This window comes from Bos javanicus, chromosome 17 (assembly GCF_032452875.1).
Source record: "Bos javanicus breed banteng chromosome 17, ARS-OSU_banteng_1.0, whole genome shotgun sequence".
Taxonomy (NCBI): domain Eukaryota; kingdom Metazoa; phylum Chordata; class Mammalia; order Artiodactyla; family Bovidae; genus Bos; species Bos javanicus.
Window position 1 is genome coordinate 51,910,701 of NC_083884.1, and position 13,327 is coordinate 51,924,027.

The following is a 13,327-nucleotide window of genomic DNA, read 5'->3' on the forward strand; positions in this document are numbered from 1 at the left end:
CCTCTTAGGGTTGTGAGGAAGGGACAGAGTCACGTGATGAAAAGAAGTCATCATTGTCATTGAAATCAAGGAAAAGTTGACATAAAGAATAATAAGATTAATTTTATAATTTTATTTTTACTTTTTCTTGGCTCTTCTGCTTCTCTCTCTGGCATCTTCAGGTGTCTGCTCAGATGTTCCCTCCACAGAGGAGACCCCCCCCGACCTTTATAGGAGTTCTCATCACCACCCATTCTTTCTCCTGGGGGTCAGCAAATCCAGCCAGATGTGGCTCAATGCTTATTTTTGTAAATAAAGCCTTATTGGCACACAGCCACATCCAATTGTTTACACATCGTCTGTGGCTGCTTCTATGATTCAACCGCAGAGCTGGGTGGTCACAAAAGAGACTGTGTGGCCAGCAAAGCCCAAGATATTTACTTTCTGGGCCTTTATAGGGAGTTTGCCAATCTCGTCACCCTGCTGAATGGTGTCACCATTACAGACGTGTAGTTTGTTTTGTGACATTGTGGTCTTCTCACGACTACAGTGTAAAAGCCGGGTTCTTTTTTTTTAAACTTGTATTTATTTATTTAATTCAGTGTTCGATTGTGCTGGGTCTTTGCTGCTGTGCTCAGGCTCTGTCTAGCTGCAGTGAACGGGAGGCCACTCTAGTTGTGTGCACGTTTCTCAGTGCACTGGCTTCTCTCGCTGCAGAGCGCAGGCTTTGGGTGCGCGGGCTTCAGTAGTTGTGGTGCCTGATGCTTAGTTGCTCCACAGCATGGGAAATCTTCCTGGAGCAGGGATTGAACCCATGTCTCCTGCGTTAGCAGGCAGATTCTCAACCACTGGACCACCAGGGAAGTCCAAAAGCAGGGTTCTTATCTCCTGTTCCCTGCTGTGCTCCTAGCAACACTGGCACAGAGTAGGTGCTCCTTGAAAACTGTGGATTGAATCAGTGTAACACCTGTCTTGACCCTGGGGGAAGCAGGGTCACACCTGATTCCCTCCAGGTAAGGATGCATGAGCTCCATGACGGATCCAAGGACTCATTCTGGCCACCATAGGCAGTGGAAGGAAGGCTGGTGAGAGACGCTTCCTGGTGGCCAGTTTAGGGCAGTGTGACAGGCTTTGAAAGTTATACAGGGGGAGGGGAGCATTGATTCCAAGAGACCTCGGGACTGTCGCTCGCCTGGGGGCACCTGAGGATGGTCCGGCAGCCTGGCCAGTCAGTGAGGCTTGGCCTACTGAGGGAAGTGGGTGGGTTTCCAGGACGGCAACACGCCATGTGGGGAGGCCGGGCCCTGGTTGGAGTCAGCAGTTATGCCAAGGCCAGCGGAGTGCTGGGCCTTAGGTCCCCCAGGCCTGGCTTTGGGGTGAGGCTGAAGCTACAGGCCATGTGCACACATTTGTGACTAAGGCTGCAAGCCAGGTGGCCCAGGGCAGCCCTCGATAGTCAGATTAAAAAAAAAAAAATTCCATTTTGGCATTTTTCTTTTTTAAATAAAATTCACAAAACATAAAATGACTCTTTGTAACATGAACAACTCAGCGGCATTTAGTCCGTTCACAGCGTTGTACGAGGACCATTCTATCTAGTTCCAAGACATTTTCATGATCCCCAAAGAAGACCCCTGTGCACACTAGCAGCCACTCCCCTCTCCCTGCCCCACCAGCTATTAACCTGCTTTCTGTCTCTGCGGATTTGTCTGGACATTTCCTGTAAATGAACCAAATACCATGTGGCCTCTTGTCTGGCATCCTTCACTCGGTATCATGTCTTCAAGATTCATCCCTGTTGCAGCCTCTGCCGGCCTCATTCCCTGTGTGGCCAGTATTCCGCTGTACGGATCCATGGTCCACAGTCGTTTATCCGTTCATCAGTTGGTGGACATTTAGGTTGCCTCCACCTTTTGACTATCATGAGGAGTGCTGCTGTGAGCTTTTGTGTTCATGTTTCTGTTTGAGCACCTGTTTTCAGTTCTTTGGGTCTGTATCTAGGGATGAAATTTCTAGGTCCTACAGTAACTCTGTGTTTAATTTTTAGTGTCTCGGGGAGGGTCCCCTTCACTGATTGGTGAGACTCTTCTTCCCGGCTATGCATGCCTTCCATTTCTTGGCGTGGTTTCTTTCACATTTTTTGGAGGGATTTCAATGTTTTTCTGAGGGCTGGTTGTCCTTCTGAAAGCCACCACTAGGGGTCACTGTGGGACTGAGGCAGCTTGGCTCAACCAGCCTGGCTTCAGACTTTCTGCATGGCCCCCCTCTTGGCTGTATTTTTGAGTTCATAATGGTTTGCTTCATGGTCATGGGCAGGGTGTGTGAGCCTTATGAGCAAAGAACAGTGTTCTCATCTCCCTCAAAGATGCCCTGTCAGATTGTATTCCCTGGGCATTGGCCTCCTGTGTGACCTTGGGCCAGTGTCTTAAACTCTCTGGTTTTTGCTTTGCCCTTTTGGTATAAAGCAGATAACAGCATGCAGGGATGTCTTTTATGGTGTTTGGAGGAGGACGGTCCAGTATGAAGACCACAGGGCAGATGACAATGATAATAGTGATGATGAGAAGCTGCTCATTAGGTGCTGAGTGCTTGGTGTGCACCAGCTCATTTAATCCTCACATCAACTCTCTAGGATAAAACCTTTTATTATCCCCATTTTCCAGATGAGAAAAGTGAGGCTTGGGGGAGTTCACTTGGGGGAGTTCAGCAACTTCTCAAGGTTACACAGCAAGTAAATACAGTTAAGCCTGCTGCATATGAATGAGTTCCATTCCAAAAGCACTTTCCTAAGTCCAATTTGTACCTTAATCCAACAAAGTTACACAGGCTTCCCTGGTAGCTCAGCTGGTAAAGAATCTGCCTGCAATGCAAGAGATCCTGGATCAATCCCTGGGTTGGGAAGATCCTCTGGAGTAGGGATAGGCTACCTATTCCAGTTTTCTTGGGCTTCCCTAGTGGCTCAGACAGTAAAGAATCTGCCTGCAACGTGGGAGACCTGGATTTGGTCCCCTGGAGAAGGGAACGGCTACCCACTCCAGTGTTCTGGCCTGGAGAATTTCATGGACAGAGGAGCCTGGCAGGCTACAGTCGACGGGGTCTCAGAGAGTTGGACATGACTGAGTGACTATGAGCAACTAACTCTCAACCAACAGTTAGCCTGGGTACCCAACTAACACAATCGGGTATATAGCACTGTACTGTAATAGGTTCATAATACTTTTCACACAAATAATACATGAAAAACAAACACAGAAAATAACCATCTGTAATCTTACAGGACCTTGAAAATTACAGTGATTACATTACAACAGCTGGCATACAGGGGCATGCTTGCATCTTTGAAAGTTTGCAACTCAAAGGTTCATATGTAGGAGACTTACTGTTGTAGAAATAGGGTTCCAGTATGGACAGTTTGGCTCCAGAGTCTCCATAGCCTCTCCTGAGGATGACGGTGCCCGTGTTGGTAATGATGGATAATGGGGCACCTTCAGTGAGCCCCCAGTCTGACTGTACATAAATTAACTCATCCAGGAGGCACGGCCATGAGTCCCACTTTACAGATGAGAAAACGGAGGCACAGCGCGGTTAAACTGCTTGCTAATACTCACCTAGCTGGTAAATCACCAAGGCTGAACTTACACCCAGGTAGGCTGGCAGCAGAGTCTGGAGCCAGCCCTGGTCGGGCCCTTCCCTGTGGGAGCTGGGGCCTCTCCAAGGCTTGGAGTCCCTGCGGGTGACTCAGAGGAAATGGTTAGCAGCCTGACTTCCTGTGTGGGGCCACCAGCCTGGCTGAACGAGGAGCCGCCCCCGCTGTTGGGGGAGCTGCCTCTCCTTCCGCCTGCCGGCGTGCTCACCGCTACACTCTCCCCGCTCCCCACAGCAACAGCTGGAAGAGGAGGCCGCCAAGCCGCCAGAGCCCGAGAAGCCCGTGTCACCACCGCCCATCGAGTCTAAGCATCGCAGCCTGGTACAGATCATCTACGACGAGAACCGGGTATGCCCCATCCTATCCTTCATAGCCCCTGCCCCACCTTTTCTTGCTTGCCCTGTGCTGGCCACCAGGTGGGAGGCAGGTGTCACTGTGAAGGATCTGACTGTCTCCTGGGGCCTCAGTATTCCCATCTGTGAAATGGGCATCCCTGTGACCACCTTCCCACAGATCTGGGTTTGTGAGTAGGAGGGGGAAGGGGTGGTCACTGGAGACCCATCTTGGTGTGGCTGTGGTTTGGACCGTGGCTGGCCTGTGGGATGCAAATGAAAATGCAGGCGTTAGGTCATGGGAGAGCTTCAGGGGTCAATTGATCAGTGGGGGGGATGGGTAATCACTTAGGCACTCAGAAGAAATTCCTGTAATGCAAAGACAGTAGTAATATTATTTGTCATAACAGTAACATTAGTTGAACAGCTCCTTCTTTTCAGGTGATGTGCAAAGTTTTTTTACATAGCAGTCGTCAGAGAGTAGGTATGGTGATTGTTTCCAATTAACACAGGGAGAAACTGAGGCCCAGAGACATTAAGTGACTTGTCTAAAGTCACACAGCTGGGAAGTGGTGGGCTTGAGATTTGAACCCGTGAGCTGTCAGATCCCAGGGCATTATTTGTCGACACTGGCCTCTGTTTACACTGAGCCCTGGAAAGGGCTGTTGGGATGGTTGAACATAGAGTCTGTAGCAGACTGTGGAGCCTCCTAGGGATCTTTGGAGGGCAGCTGTTGGGTGTCTGAAGGGGAAGGGGCTGAGGGTACCCAAAGTAGAGTGTTTCACAGGGGGCTGAACCCCCAGGCTGAAGCTGCACTGAAGTGGAATCTATTACCTGGTGAGGTGGTGAGCTCCCCATTTTCTCCAGTCAAACCACTAAGAGCTCAGCTTCAGTGATTTGCAGTTGACTCTTTTCAAATGTGCTCAGGGCCTGTGGATGTTGAGTCCCCTCCTGGATTTTACAGGAGAGGAAACTGAGGCCCAGAGAGGGATTGTTTCTTGTCTGTGGTCATACAGTGAAGTGTGACAGATGGACTCCTTTGATTCCCCCCGGCTCCTGTCCTTGGCTCCTGGCCGTGCTTCCCAGCTGTCTGTGCTATGCGATTTGCCCCTGGCTGCTGGATCAATGCTTAGGGTCCAGGCAGGCGCTGGAGAGTCCATGGTGTCCCATGGCTTGGATGGCTAACTCTAGAGCCTGGAAACATGTGGTTGGTGCCTGTGGCTGTAGCTCCAGGCAGGAAACTATTGGATCAACTGGTTTGGCTATGCCATCACCTCTTGAAACTGCAAGAGATGCAGGATGATACTGAACTTGCTGGGAGCCTGGGAACTGTGTGCCAGGCCTGTCAGGGCTGGTCACCTCTCACACCCTGGCTTCCCATCCAATTAACCAATAACCATCACAATGATAGGAGAACTAAAGCAGCTGTGTGTACTTTAGCCAGATATCCTAGGTTCGATCTCATCTCTCTATTTTCTGGCTCTGTGACCTTGGGCATATTTCTTAAGCCTCCCTGTAACCCATCCTCCTCACCAGTGAAATGATGATAATTATAGCACCTACCTTGTACCAAGGTGTGGGGATTAAATAAGTTCATTATGTAGTATCCTTGGAATAGTGTCTGCCACCATGTAGGTGCTAAGCTGGGGCTATTAATTGCTATGGTCATTGTTCTTTTATTCTTGTATTTGTTTACATTTTGCATGATTTCACTGAATTCTCTCCAGACCTGCATAAGATAAGTACTATTATTCTCTGTTTTACTCATAAAGAAACCATGGCTCAGAGAGGGAAAGTGACCTACCTGGGGTTGCACAGCAAGTGAGTTTTGAGGCTGGGGATCAGAACCAAGAATGAATTGGCTCCAGGAGCCTGTGGCAAAGGGGGCAAAGGCAGAGCTCCTAGAGCTGTCACCCCAGGCCCCCCTGATCCTCGGGTGGTATTGTCCTCTCTTCACCCCAACAGCACCTCAGGCTGGGGACTTTATGCCCATTTATGCTAATTTCATCCTGATGGGGTCCTGACAGTAGGGGAAAGACACTGGCCTTTCCCCAGCCCCCCACTCCATATTTTCAGATGAGGAAACAGAAACTCTGGGTAATTTCCCCAAGGCCTTACAGGTAGTGAGTGGCAGACTGGGCCTCAAACCCTAGATCCTGAGCTTCTGAGAGCAGTCCCCTGCCTGGCAAGTTCAGGTGCTCTGGATGCATCACGCTCGTCCTGTTCATTCATTCATTTACTCACTCATTCAGCAGCTGTGTAACTGAGCATCTGCTCTGGGCCTGCCACTGTTTCAGGCACTGGGGTGCAGCAGGGACCCTGGCCTCCTGCCCCACTCACAGTGGCTTTCTGATGGAGGAATTATGAGTTCAGTTCAGTCGCTCAGTCATGTCTGACTCTTTGTGACCCTGTCCATCACCAACTCCTGGAGTTTACTCAAACTCATGTCCGTCAAGTCGGCGATGCCATCCAGCCATCTCATCCTCTGTCGTCCCCTTCTCCTCCTGCCCCCAATCCCTCCCAGCATCAGGGTCTTTTCCAATGAGTCAACTCTTCGCATGAGGCGGCCAAAGTACTGGAGTTTCAGCTTTAGCATCATTCCTTCCAAAGAAATCCCAGGGCTGATCTCCTTCAGAATGGACTGGTTGAATCTCCTTGCAGTCCAAGGGACTCTCAAGAGTCTTCTCCAACACCACAGTTCAAAAGCATCAGTTCTTTGGTGCTCAGCTTTCTTCACAGTCCAACTCTCACATCCATACATGACCACAGGAAAAACCATAGCCTTGACTAGACGGACCTTTGTTGGCAAAGTAATGTCTCTGCTTTTTAATATGTTATCTAGGTTGGTCATAACTTTCCTTCCAAGGAGTAAGCATCTTTTAATTTCATAGCCGCAATCACCATCTGCAGTGATTTTGAAGCCCCCAAAAATAAAGTCTGACACTGTTTCCACCTGTTTCCCTATCTATTTCCCATGAAGTGATGGGACCAGATGCCATGATCTTCATTTTCTGAATGTTGAGCTTTAAGCCAACTTTTTCACTCTCCTCTTTCACTTTCATCAAGAGGCTCTTTAGTTCCTCTTCACTTTCTGCCATAAGGGTGGTGTCATCTGCATATCTGAGGTTATTGATATTTCTCCCAGCAATCTTGATTCCAGCTTGTGCTTCTTCCAGCCCAGCGTTTCTCATGATGTACTCTGCATATAAGTCAAATAAGCAGGGTGACAATATACAGCCTTGACGGACTCCTTTTCCTATTGGGAACCACTCCGTTCCATGTCCAGTTCTAACTGTTGCTTCCTGACCTGCATACAGATTTCTCAAGAGGCAGGTCAGGTGGTCTGGTATTCCCATCTCTTTCAGAATTTTCCACAGTTTATTGTGATCCACACAGTCAAAGGCTTTGGCATAGTCAATAAAGCAGAAATAGATGTTTTTCTGGAACTCTCTTGCTTTTTCGATGATCCAGCGGATATTGACAATTTGATCTCTGGTTCCTCTGCCTTTTCTAAAACCAGCTTGAACATCTGGACGTTCACGGTTCACGTATTGAAACCACTCCTCACCGCCCCCCCCATCCCCTACCCCTCAGGCACACCGTGGGCCTGAAGAATTTGCCCGTCCTTGTCCCAGTCCCTCTTTCTTTCCTTTCATCTACCCCACCCCTTGCTCCCGCCTCAGACCCTTGGACGTCCTTGAACACTCAGGCATGCTTCTGCCTCAGGGCCTTTGCACTGACCGCATCCTCTGCCTGGAGCTCCTTTTTCCCCGTTGGGCTGTCTCTCTCTCACTCCTTCAGCTGTTTGCTCAAATGTCCCCTTTTTGGCCAAGGTCCATTTTGACCCTCTGTTTAATCCTGAAAACCCATCAGCACCTCCTCTCCCTAGCTTTAATTGTCGCCACTGGACATAATTTATATTTTGTTTGTTTATTGTGAATTAGAAGCTCCATGGGGGCGAGGATTCTTTTTTTCCGGGCTATATCTCCAGCGCCTGGCACACAGTAGGTGCTTATTAAGTATCTGTTGAACAGATGAATGAATGCCAGAGAGGTGGGAGACTCTCCCCACAAAGAGTCCTCTAGTTTTGGGTGGGACTGGCCTGTGTCCCCAGTGAAGGTTGGCGGGGGTGCCCCTACCTGGGCCAAGCCTCAAGGGCTGGAGGCCGGGTAGGCAGGAGCAGTCAGGACTTACTACCCCTTGGGGGAATCAATCGGATTAAATTTTAATCCTCCTTCCTTCTCTGCGGGTTCCTCTGAGAGGCGGACACAAGGGTCTATCTTTAAAAGCCACGCCGGCTGGAAAACGCGGCTTCCTGCGGCGCAGAGCCTGCCTAGCTCTTCTGCAGACTGGACTCGGGTTCATTATCCATTCAGGGCACATGGACGAGGTGCCAGCGTGGCGTTGGGGGAGCTGCCTATGTGGGCGGGGCCAGGCAGGTGCTTGCAGATGGCAGAGCAGGAGGCAGGGTTGCTGCAGGCCCCAAGGGGCAGGAACGGGCAGGGCGGGGCAGGGCCGGGATTGGGAAAGGCTTCTTGGAAGCCGTGGGTGGGCCACCAACCTGAGGAGTGCCTTCTGTGGGGGCTGCAGCACATGTGGAGGCTCACAGAGGGGCTGGGTTCTCCTTTGATCTTCAAAGGGCATGTGTAGGGGTTGGAGGTGGAGGTCTGGTGGGTGTGGGAAGAGGCTCACACTTTGAGTTTGGGTACAACAAACACACACACAGCACTAGCAAAGGATGTTTACACACCCTTATACAAATAAGAGACAATTTGCATGGTGCTAGTATTGTAGAAGTTCAGGGCAGTGGGAAATCCAGCAGACTTCCTAGAGATGACTTGAGCTACGTCTGCACAAATGGGCACCGCTGGGAAAAGGTAGAAGGACAGTTCCAGTGGAGAGGATGACAGTCCTTTCTGAAGATGGTGAGGAGGCAGAATTCATGGAGGCAGGGCCCTCCGATTGCTAAGGGATGAGGAGGAAATCAGAGAGTAAGAACCAAGTCCTTTTTTGTCTTAGATTTTAAGCATCTTTCTAGTAAAGTGTGTATACAGTATGGTTAGGACTAAGCCGGACAAAGATGAATAATTGTATCAGTAATAACCAAGAATGTGTAGCGTTTTGTAGAGCATTTTGGGAGTCCAGGCACCCAATGCCCAGCTTCAGACTCCCCTCCCACTCGAGTTGTGATACGGGCGTCCCAGGCTGAGTCCCGCCTCTGCCTCTGTGTCTGTCCATCATAACTAGCCCTGGTGTCCAAGGCTTCCTCCAGATTCCTGTGCATGTAGGGAGTGCTGTGCTCTTGAGTTAACACGAGCCCATGAATTCTACCTCAGCACTCGGTCACTTCTGTCCTGCACCTGGAAAGGTTCTGGACGGGGTCTTTAGGCTGCAGCTACAGATGAGGAAGCTGAGCCTTGGGGGAGGGGTAACTGCTCCCCTGAAATGCTGCAGCACTTGCCAGGTATGGAGGGGAGGGTGGTGCAGCCTAGAGTGGGGTGCGGGGGTCCCAGACTTCCTGGGTGCTGCCTCCTTTCTGCAGAAGAGAAGGGTGAGGCTTGGAGCTCAGACTGGAGGAGCTAGAATGGGGGCTTCAAGGGGCGGGGGGCTGGCCAGGGGTCTGGTCAGGGTGAGGCTGTGGCCCTCCTGCCCAAGAACTGGGACTCTGTGTGTGTGTGTTTTGGGGGAGCGGTTCATGTGTACATGTGTGTGAGTACATGTGTAACAGTGGACAGTTGTTTTCATGTGTGCAAATTGTGTGTTGGAGCCACCTTGCAGGGGACACGTGTGCACTTGTACCCCACACATGTATGTGCTTATTTGTTTACGTGGGCAGGCCTACTGAGGGCTGTGTGTGTGTGTGTGCCTGTGCGTGGCTTAGCATGTGCGGGGCATGTGATTCCTATGCATTTGTATGTCTGTGCACATGTATGTGTTCCAGTGGGATGACTGTGTGGATACACATGTGTTTGAGTCAGCCCGTGTGGGGCTGAAGTGACTTGCTGAGGGTTAAAGCACAGCGGACTCCCAGATGTGGGTCCCTGATGGACAGCTGTGTGTTTCTCGAAAGCCGTGCCCACCTGGGGGAGGGGCCCAGTAGGCGGGACATCCACTTGCATCCTGACGGCAGCCCGTCCCCCCTGCCCCTACATCCCCGCCCCTGCAAACCGGACCAGAGAGCCTGGGAGCCGCGATGTGTAGCATGAGGTGGAAGAAGCCCCCCCAGGAAGACATGAGGAGGTGGGGTCCTGGCTCAGGGCCTGCCTGTCCCATCCTTTACTGGCTACTTGAGCTGCGTGACCCCAGCCTCGGCTTCCTTGTGTGTAAAGGAGGCTGATGCTAGAAGCTTCTGCCATGCGTACCTGCAGGAATCCAAATGGACAGGGCTTACAAGGGATCCAGGCCTGGCACGTGTAGGGGGTCACCTCGTGTGAGCCGTGGCCTTGTCGTTATTGTTGACAGCAGTAATAACAGCTAGCCCTTACCTAGCGCTCCCCACATGCCAAATCCTGATTGAGTTTAGCTTGGAATGTGTGTTGGTTCATTTAATTCTCTCAACAGCTGCATGGGGCGGTGCTGCTCTTGTCCCCATTTCGTAGATGAGGAAACTGAGGCTCAGAGGCGGTGAAGGAACTTGTCCAGGACCACACAGCTGGCAAGTGGATCAGAGCCCAGTCCGGCTTCCTGTGTGGCCTTGCTCTTGACCACCCTGCTGTCCCGTGTTCCAGCATTGCAGCATCTTTAGGACTGCTCCATGACGGTCCTAAAGATGTCATGTCATTTTCTTTTCCCCGCGCGACCTTTTGGAAATTGAGTTGTCTTAAAAAGGCCCCAGGGCCACTCAGGGCTTCAGCGCAGAGCCTGGGGGAAGGCCTGTTAGGGAGCAAAGATGCTCTCACACTGGCTGTGTGACAAGAGTTGGCTGCCCTGGGCTGTGCCTCGTCACCTGGGCTCCCTGTGGCTTTGGAAGGTCGGGAAGGGTCTCTTCGCTGCTCTCTACTGCAGGGGCTGCAGGAAGGCCCCTGCCCAGGTGCTTGTGTTCCCGAGACAGGATGTGGTAGAAGATGGTATCCTCTGTGGTTCACAGGACACAGGCTTCCTGAGCCCCCGTAAGGGTCCCGGATCTGAGACCCGGGCCCAGGGATGTGATGTGGCAGTTCCAGTGTCCCAGTCTCTCCAGCCCAGCCCTTCCTGTGTTTGACGTCACCTCTTTGTCTCAATGGGCAGTTGCCCATCTCCACAGAGCCTCATGAATACACATAAACTCCTATTCATTCCTCAAAACCCCGACTGTGTATCCCTCCTTTTACCTTTCTGGAGAGAGTGACTCTGACCCACTTAATGACTCCCTCATATACCTCACGTACCTTTCCTGCCTGAGCGTACTAACCTGCCATCACTGCTCATGACTAACTGCTCACTAGCCTCGCTTTTTTGCAGACAGAGGCTGATATTGTTCGTTTTGTTTCATGCCGTGGTGCTTAACACAGAGTGGCTGCCCAAATGTTTGTGGAAGCGACCCTGTCCTCTCGCCACCCTATACCCAGTCCTTCTGGTCCAGCTAGGGAATTCTTCCATCTTTGGTCCCCCATGGCTGACAGTTTCTGGCTTTGTGATGTGACCAGGGCTGGGGTGGTCTGCGGTGACTGCCAGACTGGTACCTGCCACAACTCAAAGAAGATGCGGGACCTAAGTCTAGGGGAGGCCCTGGATAGGACCAGCTCCTGTCTTTCTCCCTTCTTGGAGCCTGGAGATCAGAAGAAAGACGTCTTATACTATTTTCCTGTGCCTCAGTTTCATCATCTGTGAAATGGGGATATTTCTATCTCCCTGACTCCGTGTTATGTGTGATTCAGATACTGCTAATGCATGCCGTGTACCCAAAGCTTGACTCATAGTAGGTTCTCAATAAAATGGCCATCATTAACGATAATCATCTGCACCACCCCCCCGGAAGATTTTCTGGCCCCCAGCCACACTCTGAGGCTGCTGCTCTCAGGGTTCTGGCTTTGCATAAAGGAGGCCGAGATCATGGCTTGTTCTTGGGTGGGCTGGGCCCAGGGCTCTAGGCAGAGCCGTCCTCGGTGCCAGCTTGAGCCCACCTACATACCTGCCCTCTGGCACGGGGGCTGGGGCTGGTGAGGCTGGTCCTCAGCACGCCCCCTCCCTGCTGTGACACCTGGGCCTCCAGTTCTGTTGACAGCTATGTCCTCCGGGGCTCTGGGTCACCCCTGTACGGTGGGTCTGGATTGGGGGATCACTGGGGGAGGCTTTCAATCTGATAATGGTGAGTTGCTTGGCCTGTCCTGCCAGTCCACGCCAAGTCCTGGCTGGTCTCCCTGAGTCGGGCTGAGTTGTAAGCACCCAGCCTGTCCTGGGTCACGGGAGGGTCTCAGGTCTCTCAACGTGTGCACTGTGGGCACCCCGCTTTCCATCTGATAGAGACATCTTCTGAAGCCACCTTTCCCAGCTCTGTGCCCACCCCATCCTCCAGCCTGCCCAGCCAAGTGGGCCCTGTGGCCCCAGAACTGGGCCTGGCGCGGACACAACGTCCACTCTTATGGTCAGGGTCCAGCCTGTTGAATTCGCAGTCACCTAGCCCTTTCTGCCATACATTCCTATTTTCCTAATAAGTCCCGAGTTGTGAGTGGGGAGGGAGGCAGCGAGCCCCAGGGCAGCTCAGAAATAGTCACATGATTGTGAAATAGAAGAATCCTAGAAAGGGTATCTTCCCCGTGCCTCTATCTCGCCCTCTCTCCCCCGCCTCCTCCCCCGTCACTGGTGGCACCAGCTCCGAGGTAATTGGAGACACTCAGCCGGCTTCCAGGCTTCCAAGGCAGAGGAAGGCATCTTGAGGCCTGGCCGGGGATCTGTGCCCACTCTGGGCCCTGGTGGGGGGGAGCGCGTCGAGCTGGGGGCTTCAGGGGAGCCGGCACCAGAGAACAGGGTGTGTTTGTTCGAATCGAAACTTGGCGGGCTTGCCAGGGCTGCTGTGGGGATGCTCAGGCCTCTCTGTGTTGGTCTCCAGCCCAGGGAGGGCTGGCGAGGGGGACCTTCCCCACCCCCCACCCCCGCCCCTGGGGCCTGGATGGGCGTGCTGGGCTGGGCAGCTGCTTGGTGTTCCAGGAGGAGGCCTCTATTTATACTCTGTTCTCTCTGTGTGTGTGTGTGTGTGTGTGTGCGCGCGCGTGCCTTGGGTGTCTTTTTTTTTTTTTTTTAATTCTTCCTCTTCTCCGTCCCCCTGCAGAAGAAGGCCGAGGCTGCACATCGGATTCTGGAAGGCCTGGGGCCCCAGGTGGAGCTGGTGAGCTGGGGAACAGGGTGGGGTGCTCTGGGAAGCGGGGGGTAGCTGGAGAGGTGGATGGGGCAG

General features: G+C 52.1%; 1 protein-coding gene across 21 annotated transcripts in view; it reads left to right on the top strand.

The window, feature by feature from the left end:
* Positions 1-13,327, top strand: part of NCOR2 (nuclear receptor corepressor 2) — a 237,130-nt gene that overhangs the window by 94,698 nt on the left and 129,105 nt on the right. For all 21 annotated transcript variants that reach the window (XM_061384552.1, XM_061384554.1, XM_061384548.1 and 18 more), the window contains 2 exons: positions 3,860-3,973; positions 13,205-13,261. In XM_061384552.1, the coding sequence (XP_061240536.1) occupies positions 3,860-3,973; positions 13,205-13,261 (171 nt within the window). The remainder of the gene's footprint in view (positions 1-3,859; positions 3,974-13,204; positions 13,262-13,327) is intronic.